General features: G+C 42.1%; 1 protein-coding gene across 5 annotated transcripts; it reads left to right on the top strand.

Moving 5' to 3' along the window:
* Positions 1–5,250: 5,250 nt before the first annotated feature.
* LOC125507730 lies at positions 5,251–11,795 on the top strand. Of its 5 annotated transcripts, XR_007282950.1 has the most exons (8): positions 5,257–5,434; positions 6,042–6,105; positions 6,528–6,594; positions 6,891–7,354; positions 10,554–10,635; positions 10,716–10,973; positions 11,068–11,413; positions 11,489–11,795. XR_007282950.1 is itself a non-coding variant. In XM_048672218.1 (5 exons), exons 3-5 carry the CDS (start codon positions 6,562–6,564, stop codon positions 10,165–10,167), a joined length of 618 nt encoding a protein of 205 aa, XP_048528175.1. In that variant the 5' UTR covers positions 5,251–5,434; positions 6,042–6,105; positions 6,528–6,561; the 3' UTR covers positions 10,168–10,547. The 5 variants fall into 5 exon arrangements, 1 of the variants encoding a protein (XP_048528175.1); XR_007282951.1 differs by lacking the exon at positions 10,554–10,635 and having other exon boundaries at positions 5,261–5,434; positions 6,891–7,142; XR_007282949.1 differs by lacking the exon at positions 10,554–10,635 and having other exon boundaries at positions 5,265–5,434.
* The last annotated feature ends 11,521 nt before the right edge of the window (positions 11,796–23,316 follow it).

Below are 23,316 nucleotides of genomic sequence, written 5' to 3'. Positions count from 1 at the left end.
AGTGCAATCATACAATGACTTCACAAGGACCAACAGTAAGTAAAGGAAAGGGAAGGATGAAACCAGTGACTTGTTGAAGACAATGATTTGTTGGACCAGTTCTAGTTGCTGTGACAACTGTACGTCTGGTTAGGGCGGCTAGGTATTTAAACCTGAGGACACACAGTCCCGGACACCCAGTCCTGAACACGCAGCTCAGGACACCCAGTCCTCACCGTATTCCCCTTGAGCTAAGGTCACACAGACCTCGCCCAATCACTCTGGTAAGTCTTCAAGGGAGACTCCCAAAACTTCACAGACTTCGTTCACCGGCGATCCACAATGTCTCTTGGATGCTCAGAACGCGACGCCTAACCGGCTGGAGGATTCACAGTCCTCAAGTGTAATAAGTCTTCAGATCACACAGACAAGAAGACTTAAGTGATGCCTAACTCTCTTTGGCTCTGGGTGGTTAGGGCTTTATCCTCGCAAGGAATTCTCTCTCAAAGGCTTCGAGGTGGGTTGCTCTCAAACGACAAAAGCCATGCACTAACTCTGAGCAGCCAACCGTTTATGGTTGTAGGGGGTGGGCTATTTATAGCCACTAGGCAACCCGACCTGATTTGTCCGAAATGACCCTGGGTCACTAAGGAACTGACACGTGTTCCAACGGTCAGATTTCAAACTCACACGGCAACTTTACTTGGGCTACAAGCAAAGCTGACTTGTCCGACTCTGGACAAGATTCGCTCTCATAGTCTTCACTCGAAGACATAGGTTTTGGTTAAGCATCACTTCAGTCATTCTGACTGGTTCTCTTGGACCCCACTTAACAGTACGGTGGTTCCTATGACTCAACAAAGAAGAAAAAGAACTACGAAAGATCTAAGTCTTCGAGTTCCATAGGCTTCAAGCGATGTCTTCTCTTGTCATAGTCTTCGATGTGAATATCTTCATATACCACCTTTGACATCAATGTCTTCATACATTTTTAGGGGTCATCTCTGTTAGGAAAACCGAATCAATGTGGGACTTCTACCCGTGTTATCCTGCAATTCTCACAAACACATTAGTCCCTCAACTAGGTTTGTCATCAATACTCCAAAACCAACTAGGGGTGGCACTAGATGCACTTACAAGAATCAAATTTAGGATCACCAGACTTCATCTTATGAAAAGCAATGGTCGTACGAAGAATTTCATCAAGATTCTTCAGAGAATAATTGGGATAGCGTTTTAACAAATCTTTCCATAAAGTATAGGCGCACTCAAAGTTTTTCATACAAACAAGCACAACTTTAGGTAATCCTCTAATGATAAGATTGACGGCTCTAAGATTACAAAGCATGTCAATTTCCTCTTCATGAGTGGGGTGCAAGGGATCAATGGGAGGCACATATTGGCTACGAATATACTTGCTCAAATTAAATTCATCAAAGATATCAAGCATTTCATCTCTCCAAAAGTTATAGTACTCTCCATTAAGAATGGGCACTCTACATCTAAGACTCCCCAAAGTAGGCACATACATCTTTCTCCAATGGTGATTAATGCCAAAGCAATGGAGACCAAAGCTCTGATACCAATTGTAGAATTGAGAGATAGGTCTAGAGGGGTGGGGGTGAACGGACACTTAATGATCCAAAGGTGCAGTTTTTTTTCTTGATATTTAGGCAGATTTTTACACAAGTTAAGTTGCAAACAATATTTTCTACACATGCATATCTAGAGATAGGGCAACATAAATAGTACAACATGCAAGTGCAAGGAAAGTAAAGGGGGTAGAGATAGGAAGATCAAACGCAATGAAGAGATTGTGGTTTTTGGCATGGTTCCGATAGGTTGTGCTATCGTACATCCACATTAATGAAGACTTCAACCCATGAAGTGTAACGGCTGCGCGAGTCCATGAAGAAGCAGCCTTGTCTATTCCACCATGGCCTATGCCCACGAAGAACTAGTCTCACTCGGGGTAGATCTTCATGAAGTAGGCTATCTCCTTACCCTTACAAACTCTTTAGTTAAACTCCTCATGATCTTGGAGGCACCCAAGTGACACTTAACCAATCTAGGAGACACCACTCTCCAAAAGATAATAGATGTTATTGTTGATGATGAACTCCTTGCTCTTGTTCTTCAAAAGATAGTCTCCTCAACACTCAATCACTCTCTCACAGATTTGGCTTGGGTAGGGGAAGGATTGGAGTGGAAAGCAACTTCGGGAGGCTAGAAATCAAGGTTCAAATGGTTGGATCGGAATGCCTTGATCTCAACACAAGTGTAGGTGGTTCTCTCTTAGAAAGCGAATACGGGAAGTGTAGTTTCGTCCTGGTTGTTCTCACTAAGAGTGAGTGGTGCTACTTCTTGAGCTTGCGTTGGTTTTTCTCTTGAAGAGGAAAGAGCGATGCAGCAAAGTAGAGATAAGTATTTCCCTCAGTTAAGAACCAAGGTATCAATGCAGTAGAAGGTACACACAACTCTCCAATAGTTGCACCTACACAAACAAAGAAATACTTGCACCCAGCACGAAAAAGGGGTTGTCAATCCCTTCACGGTTAATTGCAATGATGATATCTGATAGAGATAGGTATAAAAGATAAATAAAAGTAAATAAAAGTAAATAAATTGCAGAAAGGTGTTTTGTATTTTTGGTTTTATAGATTTGAAAATATATGATGAGAAATAGACCCGGGGGGGCATAGTTTTTACTAGAGGCTTCTCTCTTGAAGAAAGCATACAATGGGTAAACAAATTACTGTTGAGCAATTGATAGAAAAGCGCAAAGTTATGACGATATCTAAGGCAATGATCTTGAATATAGGCATCACGTCTGTGACAAGTAGACCGACTCCTGCCTGCATCTACTACTATTACTCCACACATCGACCGCTATCCAGCATGCATATAGTGTATTAAGTTAAAAAGAACGGAGTAACGCCTTAAGCAAGATGACATGATATAGAGGGATAGATCCAATCAATATGGTAAAAAAAAACCCATCTTTTTATCCTTAATGGCAACAATACAAATATGTGCCTCGCTACCCCTACTGTCACTGGGTGAGGACATCGCAAGATTGAACCCAAAACAAAGCACCTCTCCCATTGCAATATAGATCAATCTAGTTGGCCAAACCAAATCAATAGATCGGAGAGAAATACAAAGCCACCTTAATCAGGCATAAAAGAGTTCAGAGAAGACTCAAATAATATTCATAGATAATCTGATCATAAATCCACAATTCATCGGATCTCAACAAACGCACCGCAAAAGAAGATTACATCGAATAGAACTCCTAGAACATCGAGGAGAACATTGTATTGAAGATCCAAGAGAGAGAAGAAGCCATCTAGCTACTAGCTATGGGCCCGTAGGTCTGTGGAAAACTACTCACACATCATCAGTAGGGCAGCAAGGTTGGTGTAGAAGCCCTCCATGATCGAATCCCCATTCGGCAGAGTACCGAAAAGGGCCCCAAGATGGGATCTCACGAGAACAGAAGCTTGCGACGGCGGAAAAGTATTTTTGGTGTGTCCTATGGTATACGAGGAATATTTGGGTATTAATGGAGCTGAGATTAGGGTTAGTGGAGTCCTGAGGGGCCCACAAGCTTGCAGGGCGCCCCCCGGGGCGCGCCCTGTGAACTTGTGGCCCACTCGTGGCTCTCCTGGCCTCCTCCCGAATCTTCGTGGTTGTCTTCTAGTCTAAGAAAAATCCTCAAAAAAATTTGTTTCGTTTGGACTCCATTTGGGATTTATTTTCTGTAAAAGACAAAAACAAGGAAAAACATTAACTGGCACTGGGCACTAGGTTAATGGGCTAGTCCCAAAAAATGATATAAAATAGCACATTAATGCATATAAAACATCCAAGATAGATAATATAATAGTGTGGAACAATAAAAAATTATAGATACGTTGGAGACGTATCAAGTGGTGGTGGAGGGTATATATAGTCTTCACCAAGATTCTAGCCGTTACTCACTTTATGCCCAACTCGGTGGAACCGATTATAATCTCGAAGGCCCCGTGTAGTGCAAAAGATTCATACGTTAGGCGTTTCGATGGGACTGAATGGCTTCGCTCGGAGGCACCGAAGTGTGATGACCTAAGTAATTCCTCGCTTCTACTTCACGCGGAGATTCCAAAGTGAAACAAATAGGTTACTGAAACTTGGCACATGCACTTCAGTGGGACCGAATGTCATCTCGGTGCCATCGAGTTACTAGGGTTTAGGTGTGGCTGCTGTCATGGATGTCTCAATGGGCCCGGATAAGAATGGTTTTGTGGGACCAAGATAGACTTAGGGAATTTGGACAAATGGAATGTGGGGAAGTGGTTGAGGGTTCAATATCTTCAAGCACTTTGAGCAAATAACTCATGATCAAAATCTCATCCCCTTTTAATAGTATTGACTTTCGTATGGACTCAATGTGATATTTGATCACTAAACCAGAAATGCCGAGTCTTGAAGTTTTTGCCAATGCTTGTCCTTTATAGCTTCAGGTGTCCACAATCACATGTCATTGCCAGGCCTATGTTGAACTTCTCCTAAATATACTAGATGAAAACGTTAGTCCAACAAATGTATGTTGACATGAATTATCAAAACCATCAAGGGAGCAAATGTGCTTTCAACGGGTAAATCGCTCGTTAGCGACCTAGCGCATACCTCCTACAACGTCCGGTCCTCTTTTGGGGCAAAGGCGTCACCAGTTTTTGTTTTTTCTTATTATTTTTCTTTTGTTTCCCTTTTTTGGTTTTTTTCCTTCTCTTTTACGTTATTTTTTTCTTTTACTGTTCTATTTTTTATTCCTATTTTTTCGAATCTATGCACATTTTTACAAATTCACAATTCTTTTTTGAAATTGTGAACGTTTGAAACCCGTGCACATTGGTTTTAATCGACGAACATTTTTCGAATCGACAAACATTTTTTGAACATTTTTACAAATTCACAATTCTTTTCTAATTCACTATTTTTTAGTTTTGATGAACATTTTTGAAATGCATGAATATTTTTTGAATCAGAAAACTTTTTTGTAATTGATAAACATTTTTTGAAAAAAAATTTCAAGTTCATAACATTTTTTGAATAGAAGAACATTTTTTCAAAATCATGATTTTTTTCCGCAAAAAAATAATTTGGAACTTTTTCGAAATATCAAATTATTAAAGTAGAAAAAAGAAGAAACGAAATTATTTTAAACGGTATACAGAGGACAGGAGGTCCCGGCGCCAAATCCCTCGAGCGACCCAGCGAGGCGAGAGCTATTGGGGTTGCGGCCTGTTTGGCGTGTATGTACTGTACATATAGAATCTCGAACAACCCTAAAAATCCTAGGGATTCCCTCCTGTGGCTGTGTGTGCTGTGTGGCGGCGCGGCCGGCCTCCGAACTCGCTCGCGCGGCGCCTCCCCCGGTCCCCCCTACGCCCTGCAGCGCAAGAAGATCGAGGTAACTCCCGAAAGCCGAAACTTGGCTCTCTCTTCTTCTCCCCCCACGCCCCAGCGCCGCCATCACAGTCAGTTTCTCCCGATCTGCTCCCATATTCAGGACGTACGGGTTAGCATCAAAGTTGTCTTTGAATCTGTTCCACGCCAACAAGATGACACGAGTGTAATGTAGATGATAGCATTCATTTTAGTGAAATCATATGTTTTCCCCTCTGATTCCAAAAAAAAAGTGCTTATGAGTTTCACTCTTAGTTAATTCCCTGCGCGAACTCAGGATTTAACAACAGATCATTGAGAGGTTAATTTATTTATCACTGCCCATGCCTGAATACTTGATGTGTCATCATCTACTTTAATCTGTTCTTGGTGTACTTTAACCCTACATGTGTTTGTTCTCGATCCCTTTGTTATTGTCTGTCATCATGGTAGTAATGTTTTTGATTAATGGACATGGCTCCTGTACAACTGGACAGGTAATTTAGAAATGTTGACTGACCTAGATGAGCAATTTTTAGTTGGTGTATTCGATTGACTAGCTTTCACTGATCGCGTCCAACTTGTGTGATTCATGGTGATTTTTGGACTTACTAATCTCTTCTTTTGCTCAGTTTGGACAAGGAGGAAGGATTGACACATTTTTCTGCCGCTTGGAGGAGAGAAACAAGGGGACAGGTGTGTGTGTTCATCCCATCATTCTTCCCTTTTTTATTTTTGTAGATAGATCTGCATTATGCTTTCTTTAGTACTCCCTCCGTTTTTATTTACTCTGCATATTAGGGTTGACCAAAGTCAAACTTCCTAATGTTTGACCAAGTTTATAGAAAAGAGTATAAATATTTACCATAACAAATCTACATGATATGGAAGTACATTCAACAATGAATCTAGTAGTATTGATTTGTTACTATATATGCTAATATTTTTGTCTATAAATTTGGTCAAAGTTTACAAAGCTTGACTTTGACCAAAGCTAATACGCGAACTAAATAAAAACAGAGGGAGTAATTGTTATCAACCTGAATCATGATTTGTTCATTGTGGGCTGAATGGCATGCCTCTCCCTCGCTCTCACTGACTTTGATGAGACAATGCAGTGACCCGAGGTGATCTGAGTATTTTCAACAAGCAATGGATCAGGGCCAAGCAATGCAGGCGGATCATGTAAGCGCCCCTAACAATTCTCTCTTCACACTTCTGTTTTGTAATGTCCCGTCAGTGATCAATATATGTGCATTGTGATTGTTTCTGTAACTCATCAATTTACATTTTTAATTGTCTACATGCAGTTTTGATAATTGATTGTTTTATGTGAAGTTAATTCTTCCTTATCGTCGTCACTTTGAACTTTCATCAACATGAATTTTGATGTTCCCTTCCCTCTAGTGAATCATTGGATCATTTCTTTATTTAATATCTAAACATCATTGTAACAATATATCATTTTGGTGCAAGTGTAGGATGGTTTGTCAGCCATCGTGGAGGCTTCTGAAACCCATGTAAACCACCTGTACATGAACCGGGGTACTTCCATTGACTTGTATAAGTTCCGCAAGTACAGTAACCAACAAGGATGGAAACATGGGCACATCTTTCATGGAAGCAATAGGGAAGATCTTTCCTTCGAGGGGGGAATGATACAAGGTATCAAGGCTCGAGATAACACTAATTCAAGGGAAGCTATGTTTCTAGTCGAGGCAGCAAATCAGTGGGTGAGTGTAGAGGATACGATGGTGAGAAGTTCAACAACGCTGAATCATATTGGAATTCTAAAACCCTTTGTTGGAGGCTTCAATACCCAGATATCTGAAGTCGTCTGCGGATTTACTTCGATTATTAATTCTTCTCTGACCGGTTGGTTAACGAGCAAACAACCATCAGACAAAAGGACATCTATCCCTGTTGAAGTGCAGCAGTTGATCAGGTATGTTTTTTTTTCAGCCCATACATAGCCAAACTAACTCTATTTTCCCATCCAACCGAACTAAACTCAGAGCATATACATGGGTGGAATTCATTTGCTGGAGTGGGTTGAGAATCATTTATACTGTAAGCAACACCTTGACAAACACTCCTACCGAACATCGTATAAGCAGCAACCATATATAGTATATATCTGAACCAGCCAGGCTTGCATGTATTCGAGAGCACATACACATAGGATCATAAACTACCAAATTCTACACATCATGCAGCAATAAATTGCCTTCTTACTGTGTACCGTTCCTGACATGAACAAGGTTCCTGGGCCCCTCAAGTGCATCCATCGTCTCTGTGTCAAATCCTCCTACAAACTGAAAAAAACGAATTGCCAATTTAGAACATGACGCCTAGAATAAGCCAGCAGTTGATGATATGGCATTGTAATAACCATACTCATAGCACTTTGCTTTTTTTACTGGTCTATTTATGCACTGGGAGCTCACCTCAGTTATCACCACATGCATCTCTTCTATGGTTTATTATTTTTTCTTTTCCCGGTGTTGTTCTGCCATTATACAACACCACCTTTTTGGGTTGAGCACTAAGTAGCTTGTTAATATGCAACAAACTCAACCTTAGTAAACAGTGGTAGCTATTTTTGTTATTGTAATCTTTGGTAACTACAAGCTTGTCCCTCCTAATATGCCAAAAAAATTGTTTACTCTCCCAAATCACTGGAATATAGCTAATTGCCACTAGTGATTTTACTGAATGATTGTGCCTTCTCTTTTACCGCCAACAGCATTGGCCAATGAATGCATGGAACAATTTACACCCAACCAACGCCCACCACCCTATTCAATTCTGCCTCACCTAGTCTGCTGCTTGTCAGGATGATATTGTTTTCCGGGATTTTGGCCAATTCTAAGCATGGAAAAATGAATATGGCACACATCCCGATACAAATATGCATGGTTAGGTAGCACGTATCATCTATCATGCCGCCTTGTCCAGAACGTCCACTCTGAGGGCTGGCAATGTAAACAAAGTTGTAAAGCCACTACCTTGTTAAGCAGTCGTAGAGGAACAAAAAATGTACATATAGAGCAGTATTCTATCAGTTGCATATTAATTGCTAGCTAAGTATTGAACATCTGAAATGTGTTATAGTTTCAACATTCTGTGTATATGGACTAATATACATGCCACGAAAAGAAGGGGCTAATTCACATATATTCAGATCATGTCAAGAATAATACTAGAAAGAACTTGTTTAAAGATGCTGGAAGAAAATGTGACAGCAATTTTGGTTGATCTTTATATTCAATAATGAAAAAGAAGATTTTATTGCGATAGGCAAAATAGATTTACCTGCAAACAACAAACATGACGCTCTCGAATATCCTTCTTTTCTACTTGAACAATTTTTTGCTGTACTGATGTGTCCCATTTATCTCCCCACAAGCAGTCTGCCAGAGTTTGACAGAGAAGGAACACTCCCAAGTTTCCTATTCTGAAAGAACATAAGATCCAATGTCACATTTTGTGCTATTCACATGTTCAGGCAAGACCTGTCAAATGTTCAGTATTACCAATACAATTCAGATAGAAAAATGTTCTTGATTATGACTTGACGGTTGAGATGAAATCTTCAGGACATGCATGCACACACCATACTTGACCGACATGCAGATGCACAAAAATAAATGCAATAGTACTAGTGCAGCATGTCTAGATTAATGACAAAATCAATCAGAATATGAGTATAGAATGAGGTGCAAATACTTGCAGGACTAGATATGCCCATCATGTCTACACAAGGAATCAAATGTTTTACACAAGGGCTGAAATACTTTCCCTTATAAATAAGTTGCAGTACAGTTTCCAGGCACAAAGTTAAACTAGCAAATCTCCTTAAGAGTGTTGCCATTATTCATGTGCGCAAACTTGCAAATCTCTTCAAAGAAACCATCCACGCTAGATCTCTAAAAAGAGTGGAGAAGGGGCATCACGGCACCTGGTAAATTAGTCCCCTCCCGCATGCTGCAACACCTCCTTCCCTGCCGGCGCCACCCGACGCGCCCTCCGGTGCCGCCTCTTCTCCTTGCCGGGCCCTCCTTCACTACCCCCACCTGCCTCACCCTTGTGCTACAGCTGCTTGCCTGCTCACGCTCCTGGAGGCATCAGAGGTGGAGAGGAAATGGTGTTGAGGGTGCCAAGAGGGATGGGTGAGCAGTAGTGGTGGTGGTTGTTGTCTCCGAGGCTAGGGTTCTGCCGGCGCCAGCGCGGGGGCTCAGCAGGATATGCTGCAGTGTATTACATTTACTCTACAGCCAGTACAACCCTTAACACATCAAATCTCAGTATCCACTCAGCATCTCCACATCCATCATCTACACAGACCAGACCTCTTCTCTAATCAAATCCTTCTTCCTTTTGATCTGGACCAGGGCAACACTTCCTCTAGACCTTCCCCGCAAAAAAAAAAAACTCTTCCTCTAGACCAGGAACTGAAAAAATAGCACACTAGGAATTATCTCCAGCAGGTCTTGTCTGATTTAGCACATTGCTGCTGCAACACCAAGTGCACCTAAGCCTGCCTACAAGGCGGTGCCGCAGTGACCTGCGTCCGCCTATGAGGCGGCGCAGCAAGGAGCTGCTCCACTCGCTGAAAGACGTGTCTTTCCTTGCAGGAGCGGCTGGTGGTGGAGTTGTGGTGCTCGGAAGAGCAAGGTGGTGGCTAGTGTTTTGAGGGCTGATCTGGGTAGAGAAGAAGATAGCTCTGATAACCAAGTAGAAAATGGGGAAAGTTAACTGTCTCCCCTGGACCGCAGCCCCTTTATTTATTTATACTTTTGCACTTGAGTCCTCATACAGCATACTATTACAATAGCACCAACATGTACACTACAAAATCACTGAATACACGCGCCTTCTGTTTTAGTGAAGTTGCTGTGTTATAAGGTTGCCACTGACAGCATCTGTCCGCGAATGCACATAGCCTTGCTTTTTGGTCCGGAAGGCCTAATATCTTCCATTCATGGTTTCTTCTCTTAACGTCGAGCTCTGCCGTTACTTGCTTTATATTTTTGCTCATATCTTCTAACTGAAATTACTTCAATCATTTGCATAAATAAAGTTGCTTCCTTTATATTTTGCTCTATTTCTTACTGAACTGTATTTGTTGTTTTTTCTGCTAGTTACTAAGGGCCAAGACAGCATCATAGTTTGTGTGTGTGATATTTATGTGATGACTGCAGCATCTTTGTGTACCGCACACAAGTTGAGTTGTAGCTGTTAGTGTGATGTCTATATTGATCCAGGTTGGTAGAGCTTACCAGATGTGTTTATCATTTATACAGGACTGCGTACCTGGCCATTGAGAAGATTTGGAGTGCAGGGTCTACATCGGTTGAATTGGCCAATCCTGCGAGCTAGCATATGATTGATGATAGAATAAAAATCGACCCATTGCGCACTCGTACGAGGCTGGCGGGAGAAAACAACATGAGGCCACTTCGGGTTGCGTTTGGCGAGATGATAAAGAACGCGATTCACAGCAGATGGGAGGATGATGAGTTGCTAGATTTTATTGATCTTCTCGGGTATCAAACAGTAGGGTATAATTCTAAACCATACTAGAATAGTATGTTTGTTCTTTTGCTGACTTTAATATATTTGTCTTACAAATTATAATTAATGATTGTCAATTAGAGTTGGAGATGTCTTGGGCCACCCTGTCCTCCTTTCGCCTCATAGGCGGCAGCTCATGTACCACAAATTCCATTCAGAGATACCTACCGATAATCAAAGAAATTGGCTGCGAGCAAATGCTGACCCTGGAGCTAACTGGAAACAAGTTGCTTCAAACTTTGACCCAACGTTAAAGAGCATAATTGCCTATCAAGTACGACAAGTTATGAGGCCGAGTATTATGAGTTCCAGTGATGATGATTTGGTGCAGCACCCTAGCGGCTTCTCACAAAATGTATTCGGAGCTTTACATTTCTCAAGTGTGGTAACGGCGCATTACCACCAGCATTTCAAGAGATTTACACAGGTAGAAGTCTTTCTATGCAAAACTATGGTCTTTTCATTAGGGTGATTGACTAATAACCTAAAAACTGTGTGACAGGGCAACTGGAGAGAGGAAATTATCGGCCGAGTCGATTTGCAGCTCAAGACAGTGTTACCCCGTCTGCTCACAAAGCGTTACAACGCGAAGTTCATCCGCTGATGATTAGTGGATGTATTTGCGTGTTCATTTGTTGTGTCGAGTTATGTTTGGATCTCTCTCCTAGCTTTGTTGGGTACTACTGAATTGTGTTTGCATCTCTCCCGTACCACTGGATTTGTTTAAACTATGTTTCTTTGTATCTCTCCCCTTGTTGGAGTACTAAATTTGACTTTTAACTAAATTAACTAGACATCGTTTCTGTCCACATCTCCGACTGATGCTGAGCCAATACGTCTATTGATGAAATTTCATTAGCGCCCCGACTGTAATTTGGTTTCAGACAAGTAGCGAAGCGGATGGACGACTCAGACATGCCATCATCGGCGCCTGTATTTTCTCTAATGAGAAGCATGCGCGGCTCCGGCGAGCCGTCATCATCGGCTGTCCTGTATTTTCTCTAACGAAAAGTAGATGGGCGACTCTGGCGAGCCGTCGTCTTCGGCTGTATTTTCTGTATTTTTTCCATCAACTCAGCGTTTAAATTTTTAATTTACAAGAGCCTCGTTGTCGCTGGATCGTTGCAAACAAAATCTTTGATATGCAGCACCTTGTCCAGATGCTCTCACCGCACCGCACAATGGTGGCTAGCTTGCCGCATCTTCAAGTCCGAGCGACCATCCTACCTCGCCATTCAAGGTCTCTGCCCACCGCCAGCGCTGCAACAGCCCCATAGTCGCCCTGAAAGATTAGAAGGCGTTTTTCAAAGTCGCCTCAAAATCTCTATCAATCTGAGGCATTACTGAAAAATGCCTCCAAAGCTGAATCATCCGAGGCGTTTTTCTATAATACCACCTTAAAGCAACATTTTGAGGCGTTTACAAAATGCCCTTATAAAAACGCCTCCAATTGACCACCGTGGTGTGGTGATGTCACGTCGGACGTCCTAGGTCGACAGCGGCAGCGCGTCTGGCCAATAGACGGGAAAAGACGACCCACAGGCACCAGGATGGATTCGGAGGTCATTTCTCCGTCGGCAATGCATATGTTGATCTATATATGTGCAGGGGTGTTCCCGATCTGACCTTGTAGTACATCAGAGAGGACATGATTTTTCAGTGTTATTGATGCAGAGTTTCTTTTTTGGAACTGTTTGATGCAGAGTTCGTGTTGGGTTCTCTATTTCTGTAGCAGCCTGTTTGTGTGCGTAACTGATGGACCATGTTATTCGATGTACAGATCAGTGCCGTGCAATGGAGTTAGCTATCAAGACACACTAACATCGAGTACAAATGGCACGTCCTGAAGAAAGCCAAGGAGAATCTGGGGCGCTGTACAGTGTACACGTAAGGGAGTCAGTTCAGGGCAGACTTTTACAAGATTGTGAATCACATGCTGACAGATAGATGAATTCGGAAGGGCTTGAGACAACCGGCTCGGCAGATACGCCGTATGGAAGCATCCATACTCAACATAGATTTTCGATGTCTGGGGAAAATGGGCAAAATCATATCTCAAGGGCAAGTTCTGCGTCCAAATGACAAGCACACAGAGAAGTGAGAGCGTGAATCATCTGCTTAAATTATACGTTCCAGCAAGCTGCTTTTCCATAAGTACATGAAGCTACTGCACGACAGGGACACAAATGAAAACTATGAAGAACGAAGGACCAAAATAGCAAGCACCACGGCTAGTACCATCCGAGCTAACCACAAGTATTATGTCCTCATTTTCCTGTCTTGCATACATTGATAATGGTAATACTACTCGATTTTGGGAGGATACATGGTTAGGGGAGACGCCTTCGGCTTTGCAATTTTCATCCTTATATAATATTATGCAACATAAGGAGGATTATGTTGTCGCAGTATTAAATTCGATACCGTTTAATATCCAATTTAGGAGATCCCTAGTAGGGGAACGTTGGAATGCTTGGTTGCACATGGTTCGTAGGTTGATGGAGGTTCACCTATCTAATCAAGTGGATACAATTCGCTGGAAGTTAACCACGAATGGAATCTTCTCAATGAAATCCATGTATTAGGACCTAATTGACTCCAGGCCATTGTCGAGGTCGTTGTATATTTGGAAGATTAAAGTTCCGCTTCGCATTAAAATATTTATGTGGTTTGTCCATAAAGAGGTTATTTTAACCAAAGATAACTTGGCAAAAAGGAATTGGGTTGGAAAATCTAGGTGTTGTTTTTGTGATCAAAATGAAACGATTAAACACCTCTTTCTCGAATGTCCTCTTGCAAATTATTATGGCGATCAATTCATATAGCCTTTAACATTCAACCTCCAAGGAGCATAAGCACGTTATTTGAGACGTGGCTTAATGGAGTGGACGTACACTTAGCTAAACATATTCGGATATGAGTATGTGCGTTATTTTGGGCTATATGGAACACTAGAAATGATATGATTTTTAATGAGACACAATTCATCAATTTTTTGCAGGTTATCTACAGAGTTACAACTTTGATCCGTATGTGGTCCTTACTCATTCATGCGGATTTCAGGAAGCTTTTGGTTATTGGATGCAACCGTTGAGAGACGGTAGCATAGGCTATCCTCAATCGATTTGGATGGCGAGCTAATAATAGGCTAAGTGTGTAGGCATCGTAGCTTATTTTACATCGCCGGATGTGGCACTTTTTTATATCGCCGGATGTGGCGCTTTCCAGATTTATTTGCTTTCGACTACTGCTCAGTTTATGAGCATCTTTGAACCTTATGATTTTGTTACGTTTTTATTTAATAATATGGGTGCATGCATCTATTGATGCAGAGGCTGAGGGTATTTCTCTTTTTCAAAAAAAATTAAACCTTAGCTTAGTGGTCAAACTTGCTCTCCATAGAGCAATTTGTGATTGAATGTGTTTATTAAAACAACGAGTAAACATTAAATGTGCTATCTCTGGTGATGAAAACAAAAAATTCTTCCATGTCATCGGAACATGGGCATTGCAAGCTTCGAGAGTGCGGAGTTCATCTCATCCGCCTGCCATCATGATTGCAAATGCATCAAGGGGACACGTGCACATCCGTTGCATCATGGTAATGCCATTCTTTGAGCATTTGCAATCACCAAAACCATCTTAAGATTAGACAGTTATCAATCAGCAAATGCATTAACCACATACAAAAAATCAAGATAGATCTCCTTCCTTTTATTCGATGCTTTCCTTAAAAAGTCACTGCTATTCTTCCTTGACCCTTTTTATCTTTGCTAGATTTTGCATTCCCCTCATTATATTCGGCTCAGTATTATCTTCACCTTTGGAATTGCTTCCACCATATGTCTAGATTAGTCAACAAGTCCACTCATGAATGCGAGGTCATTCACCATTGGCCGACGATATCAAGTCTGCAATGTCTTAAGGGGAAAGTTAATATCGTAGGTGCGAGAAAAACTGAAAACTACAAGAATCATGAACTATAATCGTTACAAGATTTTCGGAACTGTACCTCCAAGACAATCAATGAGAGCATGCTTGTACAGGAGACTTGTGGAACACACATGCTGATTGCATATTTCATTACTCCCTCCATCCCATGATGTAAGACGTTTTCTGGCACTTTTCTTATGTCAAAAAACGTTTTAGAGCATCTCCGGCCGTTGGCCCCCCAGGAGGCGCTAAAAGTCATCCCCTAGGGACGCACCGGCGCTAACCGCGTGCTGGGGGTGTGATGCCCCCCAGTCGCGGCGTCCACGTTTTTTGAAAATTTAAATTTCGGCACAAACATGGCGCAAATTTAACCAAACTTCAGCGAGTTCGTTCATATTTAAAATATTTTACAAAAAGGAAAAAAAAGCTACTAGGCTGCTCCTCGCCGTCTCCCTCGCCGCTCCTCGTCGCCCGCCGCCCTTGCAGTTCTACATGCCGAGGAGGCTGTAGAACCGTGTGTAGTCGCCGCCACCGTCGTCGTCGCCTCCTCCGCAGCCGCCGTCCCTGCTGCAACCCTCCCAGATCAGAAGGCGGGTTGGACGGTCCGGGGGCGTCCTCGTCATCGTCGTTGTCGAGGATCACAACGCCGTGCTCGTCCTCGCGCCCACGTTTGCGGGCGGCTATCTCCTCCAGGGCCCGGCGCTGCCGGACCATCTCGTCGTGGAGGTAGTCGTCCCGCGCCCACTGTAGGGCGTCCTCGTCGGAGAAATCGCGCCGGGCTATCTCCTCGTACTCCGCAGGGAGGCCGGGCTCCGTCTTGGGCGTGACGAGGACGAGGCGGCCAGAGGCAGGGGTGGAGTCGCCGATGCGGACGCCGGAGCTACGGGTGCGCCGGCTGACAGGCGTGTCCTGGGGCTCCGGCTTGACGGGGCGGAGGCAGGGAGAGCCGGACGAGCGGCCGTACGAGGAGGAGGACACCCCGGGTCCATGCGCCTCAGCGTCCAGGAGCTCCCACGTCGGTCAGAGAAGGACGGGGGAGCGGGGTACTCCAGCCTCGACGTGTTGCCGCCCTCGATGGTACTCGAGGACGGCCTCCAGCGTGCGGCCGGGCACGCCCCACCATCGGCGCCGCCCCTCGGAGTTGAGCCTTCCAGAGGGCACGACGCCGTTGGTGGCCTTGAGCTGCTCGGCGTGGCGGCGTTGGAAGTATGGCTCCCAGAGCGGGCTGTCGGGGACGTAGCGTGGCCCTTCCCTCGCCGCCCGCGGCAGGGAGGCGCAGATCCGCGCGATCTCCGCACGCCGCGCTGCCCCGGTGGGCGGTGGTGGCACCGGGACCCCGCCGGCGCTGATTCTCCATGCCCCCGGCACCCGCATGTCCGGCGGGACCGGATACTCGGCCTCAAAGAGGAGCCGAGCTTCGTCCTCTTGAAGGTGGCGGCGGCCGAAGCCGTTCGCCGCCGTGCCGTTGCCTGGGAAGCGCTCGGCCATGCTTTGAACTGAAGACGGCGAGAGGAGAGGGAGGAAGGGGGAGAAATGGCGCGTCGGCGGTGGAGACTCTGTGTGTGTCACCGGCGCGCTGGGGGGCGGCTTATATAGGCGGAGGCGCAGCTCGTACGCGCGGCCGCCGCGTGTACGCGTGGCGGGCGAGGTGATGCGCGTCGTCCGGTCTTCACTGCGCCGCCCGTGAGGTATCAATGGAGGAGGTTGACTGGCGCGGCAGGGCGCGGCAGTTTTGGCATTGATTTGCCGCGGGAAACGAGGCGATGAGGGCGACGAAGCGGCGAGAAGAGAGACGAGTCGCTGGCAAAGAGGGCCCGCGACTTTTTCACGCAAAAACGATTCGCCGGGCGCCCCCCAGCGCCCCCCAGCGCGCCGGGTTCGGGTTGGATCCGCCGGCGCCAATTTCGGCCCGAGCAAGCGAAAAATGAGCCCTCGGGGGTGTGACTGGGCCGATTTTTCGGCGCCGGCGGCCGAAAAATCGTCGGAGGGCCTTGTTGGAGGCGCGGCTGGAGATGCTCTTACATTACGAGACGGAGGGAGTAGTTGATAAGTCTAGTTCACGAGTTGTTAGACAATAGAGTAGTCGAACTAGTCCCTCAGATAGAACCACATAAAAAGATAGTCATTTTTTTACATTCAGGTTTTTCATGCATTTTCTAGCTTTTGTTCTTGTTTTAAATGTAATTTTCTTTTTCACTTTTACTCTGGTTTTAGATGTTTTTTCCTGGTTATATTTGAGTTTTTTGTTTGCCTGTCTTTTTTACATTTTTATTTTTATTTTTATATTTTATAACCTTTATAAAATAATGTTTTAATCTCATTGAACAATTTTTAATAATATATTTTTAAGTACATTTAATAGTTTCAATATACAGTGAATATTTTAAGATACCGATCGACAATTTTTTAAAGGTTTTCAAGCAATTCTACAAAAATTTAGTGGGCTTCTAAAAATGTTCATGTAATTTTGAAGAGTTTATGCGTTTTTAAATAAATTTTCGTGTATTTTACAAAGAAAAAATACAATTTTTTTGAAAAATGTTCACAATGCCTTTCAAAATGTAATTACGAAAATTTTCATGTTTGTGCTCTTTTTCCTTTTAGTTTTTTTATGAAAAATAAATTTGACAAACCAAAGAAAACCGAAAACAATTTTTACAAGATCCCTTGAGCACTACATGCACGCCTTATGGCTCTGCTACCCTTTCTAGAAGGCGCCTCTATGCCTTTCTAGAAGGCGCCTTTATGCCATCCGCTCTCTATTGTTTTTTCAACATTTTTGGTGCTGCAAAATGTGCATACCGCACATGGCTCTGCTACGCAATGAACTTGATCCAGCTCGTGCGTCATCAGGGGTGCTTTCATTTGCAGACACCGTCCGCTCTTCACTATATGACGAAGTTTCATTTGGGAGTACATCACTGTAAATTCTTATTTACCGGTGTTTGCTTGCATAAGATAGTAACACGCACCCCTAGTAGTAATGGGTTCCCCGTGTATGCGACCGATTTTCCCGGTTTTGTGAAAGGTCTTCCCTTACATGATACAATTAGAGATACTCACATATATGTACATACACTCACCCCCTAAAAAAGCACGCACACACATCCTACTTAGCATATTTGATATACAGAGTTGTCATAACTTGTTGAAATTTATGAAGTCATCACAAATGTCTCGTAGTTGACAGAAGCGTTTTTTTTAACCGAGACCGTAGAACAATCGTTCTACGGTATTTTCTATATTAATAAATAAAGTACAAGTATAAAAGGCTAAAAAGCCAGAGTTTGACAAAAGCATCTCCTCCTACTGAAAGAACATCGTCGAAAACAATGAAATAAATTCAATAAAATGCGCGCACCAGTGCCAAGTCTAAAACATAAACCCTAATGTGCTGGTTCCACCACTAGGACCTAACCATTTAAGCTATGCTCAGTTCCTGGTTTCATGAAAGTTCTGCCTGATTCTGTTTACTGTGTTTTTTTCCGCTTGTTTTTTTTCAGTTTTTTTTTCATGTTATTTTCTTCTTTTACCTTTTTCACTTTCGTACTCCTTTTCTACTTTTCTATTTTTTTTGTTCATCAACATTTTATAAATATTCAGATAATTTATTCTCTATTCGTAAATTTGTTCGGCCAATTTTTAAAATCATGATTTTTAAATGAATGCCCCCCCAAAAAAGATTTTTGAATGAATTATTTAAATCCATATTTTTTCAAGACTTCTTTTGACCTTTTTAAAATAGAATTCATGAGTATTTTTGAATCTATAAAAATCTGGTAATTATTTTCTTTAGAAGAGGAGAACGCATACTATAAGTCGATTTTGTGTCTCGAATTGCACACTCGGCGAGCAGATGATTTTCCCAGTCGGCGAAGGAAATAGTTGGCGGGCTAAATGGGCTGGTCATACAATAGCCCTTCAACCATTGTAGCGACTGTTCGCCATGGTGTTCTATGCAGGTAACCAGGTAACCATGGTAATTATTTTAAACTCCTATTTGACGCTCTGTCAAACTGTCAGGCGAAACAATCAGGTTATGGGAAACTGTCAGGCGCCAGCAATGCACCGCCCACTTTACTACAAAGACCAACGGGTTATGGGAAACTTCTAGAACCTTTTTTAATGGGTTTCCAGTTTCTTTTGGTTTTCTTTGATTTTTCTGTTTCCAGTTTTTTTTTTGCGTTTCTGTTTCTTTTTATTTTATTTTCACGTATCTTTTTCGTTCTTCCTTTTTATTTTTTCAAAATTTTTATCTTTCTTAATTTTTTGTGACATTGAAAAATATTTGGAAATTACAAAAAAATGTTCAAAATTTTTAAAAATGTTCACATTTTGAAATTTTATCCATAAACTAAAAAATGATTGCATATTAGAAAATTGTTTGAGTTTTTCAGAAAGTGTTCGTGTTTTTCAAGTATTCTTTTGATTTCCAATTTTGTTCATAAATCCAAAACATGTTTGCATTTTCAAAAATTGTTCAGTCTTTTCAAAACAATCGTGCAATTAAGAAAAAACTGATACTCTGTCATAAAATGTTTTTGTTTAATATTTAATCACAAACTCAACACTCAATAAAAATTTTAAATGGGCAGATTTTCCGTAAAATGTGAACATTTTTTGAAAATGGGAAATATTTTTTGAAAATCAAACTTTTAAAATACCAAACATTTTTTAAAATGGGAAAAAGAAATCAAATGTTTCAACACTGATTAGTAAATCGAAACAATATTTTAATTCCCCAACCTTTTGTGAAAATGAGAATAGTCGCGTAAAAAAGCGAACATTTTCTGAAAGTCTGAACAAATTCTGAAATTAGGAACATTTTTTCCAAATTATAACAACTTCTGAAGTGTCAACCATTTGTTGATTTTTTTAAAGAGAGAAGAAGAAAAGAAACTGGAAAGAGAAAGACAAACCAATTAAGAAACAAACTGGAAAAAACATATTTGAAAATTCAAAAAAAAATTAGATATGTTCTTGTGATCATTGTTTCCTAGTTAGGCATTGAAGCCCCGCACCTTGTGTGCCCAGCTACGAGCCCTCACCAGTTGGAGGTGCAGGGTTTGATCCATGGCACCGACGAATTCGATTTCGGGAGCTCCTATAGGGCGCCTTTGGCACTGGCTGAGCATCTTGGCGCCAATACGCCCCTGATAGTAGGCCGGTTCAAGAAGAAGGCCAGCGCTCGGTTGGTTTCCTTGGTCACTCTAACGAGTTCAAAAATATATACAGATTTGGAAAAAAATCTCAAACTTTGAAAAAGTTCGTGAATTAGAAAAAAAGAGTTCATCAATTTTGAAATGGTTAATGGAGTTTGAAATAAAAATCATAGAATTTTAAAAAAAGTTTATGATTTTGAAAAAAAAATCATCTACTTGTTTTAAAAAGTCACCAAAAATGAAAAAAGTTCATTGTATTTGATAAAATTGATCAATTTGAAAAGTTCACACATTTAAGAGAATTAAAAAAACAAGGAAACAAAAAAAACTTAGAAAACATAGGGGTATTTCCTATACGTAGAAAACATAAATAAAAAAAGGAGTATGCACAAGCGTCAAGATAGACATATGTTGAACCTTGTCCCCCGAAGTCCCGCGCTTTTTTTGAAGTTTATATAGAAAAAACCCGTAAAATGGTCAGCATCCGGCGCACCAGTTTGTAGAATGAACCGCATCCGGCGCTTAAGGCGACATATAGGATTTTCCTTCGTTTTCACGAGAGCTATGTCTTGCTTATACGGAGACGGTAGCTTCTCCCGCTGAAGGACTTCTTACCTTGCGTAGCAAATGGGCCCGCCAATTTATTGATTTTCCGGATAGCTGCCACGTGAAGTTCGCTGGCGAGCGATTGAACGCTTCGCGTGTTCAGATCTGTTTTTCCTCTCTTTTATTTTTTGTTTCATTTTCGTTTTTATCTTTGTTTTTCTTTTTCACCTTATTTTCTTTTTTTTATGGTTTTCTCTGTTCTCTTTGTTTTTTCAATGCTTTCCTTCGGTTTTTTCCTCGGTTTCACCGTTTGTTTTTCTTTTGTTTCTTCATTTTGATCTGTTTCTTTCTTCATTCTATTTTTGTTTTCTTTGTAAATTTCTCAGTTCTATCGGTTTCATTCTTTTTACTAGGTTTCTTCACTTTTTGATTTCTTTTCTTTTCCTTTCTTCTTCTTTTTGTTTTTATTTCTGCTGGCTTTTTTTATTTCCTCTTTTTCGCCATTCTTTCATCGGCTTCTCTTTTGTTCAACATGTGTTAATTTTTTCAGTACACATTCAACATTTTTCTTATACATTAGAAAATTTTTATGTATATACGCTATTTTTTTCAAATAATTCATTAATACTTTTTGAAACTTTATTTTTTATCTCTAATTTGTTTTCCATACACATAGTAAATTACACATTTTTTCAATACATATTTAACAATTTTAAAATGTTTGATTAACATTTTTCAATATATGGTCCATTTTCTATATACACATTTAACATTTTGAAAGCTTGATTAATATTTTTTAAATACAAGATTAACATTTCTTAATGCATCGTCCACATTTTTTCTATACACATTTAACATTTTTCATATGCTGGATCAACATTTTTCAAATGTTTGCTTACCATTTTCTAAACACTTGTTTAATTTTTTTCTATTCAAATTCTTGATTAATATTTTTAGAAAATACATTACCAACTTTTTCACATACATTATATTTCCGTTTATACATTTTTCTTATATATGAGAAACACTTTTTATATACACATTTAACATTTTTCAAATGATTGGATAACAGTTTTTCAAGTGTTTTTTATATTAATTATTTTTGTAATATATTTATTCAGGATATTTTGAGGTATACCTGAAGTAAAAAAGAAAAAAACATGAAATAAAATGAAAAGACGTGGTTGTGGCTCCCGCGCGGCTGGGCCGGCTGATCTTGCACTCCGCTTCACGCGAGAGTCTCGTGTGTCTCACGTGAAGCGGGACATAGGGGCACCCTCGACTCAGGTGAATTGAGGGCATGTTCGGTAGCCCTCTCGCTTCTCAACTCCTCGACTCCAGCCTTGGAGTCGCGTCGAACGGTCCCACTCCTGGTTATTTGACCGAGAAGCTGGCTCGACGCTACGTGCAAAATCGACGGAGTCGCGGAGCTGGAAATACCTGGCTTCGTGGAAACTGGGAAGCTCGATTCAACAACAATTACGGGCGTATGCCACCGCCAAGTGATCGATGGAATGCACCAACCGTACCCTCGAGGCCACTCCACCACACCCGCGGCTCCTTTTCCCCTTCCCCCGACCCTAGCCGTCGCTCTGCACCGACAGCGCCGGCGCTCGCGCTCTCCACCACCGCTCCGCACCTTCAGCGCCGGCGGCCGCGCTCTCCACCGTTGGTCGTCCGCCGCCGTCGCGGACCGTCTCCTTTGTCCCCAACCACCCATCCCCGCCCTGCTCGCCCTCACCCGTCGCTCTGCCCAACAGCACCGGCGACCGCGCTCTCCACCGCCGGTCTGCACCTTCAATACCGGCAGCCGCGCTCTCTGCCGCCGGTCGTTCGCCGCAGTCGCGGACCGTCTCCTCCGCGTCCCTGACCACCCATCCCCGAGTCAATCGCTCGCAATGAGAAGCTGCAACACCGAACGGATCACTCACTCCTGAAGTTTAGGTGGGAAGCTGGCTGCTGGATCTGGGCGACGGAGTTGAGGATTTTGCACCTGTGGTGAACTACCGAACACGCCCTGACAATCCTAAAAAGAGTAAGGCATTTTGGAGGCCGAGCTCCATGGAGCCCTTATTTTGAAAAATTCAAATTTCATAAATTTCAGTTTCAAAAAATTCTGAAAAAATACACATGTATACAAGTATGTAAAGTGTATGGGTGAATTTTTTTAGGATGGAATACCTTGAATTACGAGCTGCAAAAAACAAATAAAATTATGGACTTTGGAGATGAACAGTATAGATGCTAAAAAGCCCTAGATTTGTCTTTTTTGTGTAGCTCATATTTTAATGTATTTTGACCTGAAAATTTGCACACATGTACATTATGTATCTAGGTATATGTGTATTTATTTCTGGAATTTTTTGAAACTGAAAAGTTTCAATCTTGAAATTTTTAAATAAAGGCCTCCATAGAGCTCGGTCACCGTTTGGCATTTTCATCCTAAAAACCGCTTCTCCGTCCATTAATTTCCCGTATCACCGATGCATTGCACCCTCCAGTATTTTCAGCAATATCAAAGCCGTCAGAGGAGACGAGGATACGCCTGATCAGAAGATCATCGGCTTACGCCAAAGCCTTGTTGCATGCTAATGATTCCAGTTTTGACACGCCCATGATTGAATTAAAGGTGATTGAGGATGATCCTAGATGGTTGTGGCACACCGCAACAATCTCTCCTCTACTTTCA

Source organism: Triticum urartu, chromosome 5, assembly GCF_003073215.2.
Source record: "Triticum urartu cultivar G1812 chromosome 5, Tu2.1, whole genome shotgun sequence".
Taxonomy (NCBI): Eukaryota; Viridiplantae; Streptophyta; class Magnoliopsida; order Poales; family Poaceae; genus Triticum; species Triticum urartu.
This window is presented reverse-complemented; position numbering and strand designations above follow the sequence as displayed.

Bases quoted from the DNA above. Each gene is read 5' to 3' on its own strand.
- LOC125507730 (XM_048672218.1), top strand. From the start codon at position 6,562: ATGGATCAGGGCCAAGCAATGCAGGCGGATCAT. The intron at 6,595-6,890 runs GTAAGCGCCCCT...GTGCAAGTGTAG, and splicing joins AAGCAATGCAGGCGGATCAT to GATGGTTTGTCAGCCATCGT. The intron at 7,355-10,046 runs GTATGTTTTTTT...CTTTCCTTGCAG, and splicing joins GAAGTGCAGCAGTTGATCAG to GAGCGGCTGGTGGTGGAGTT.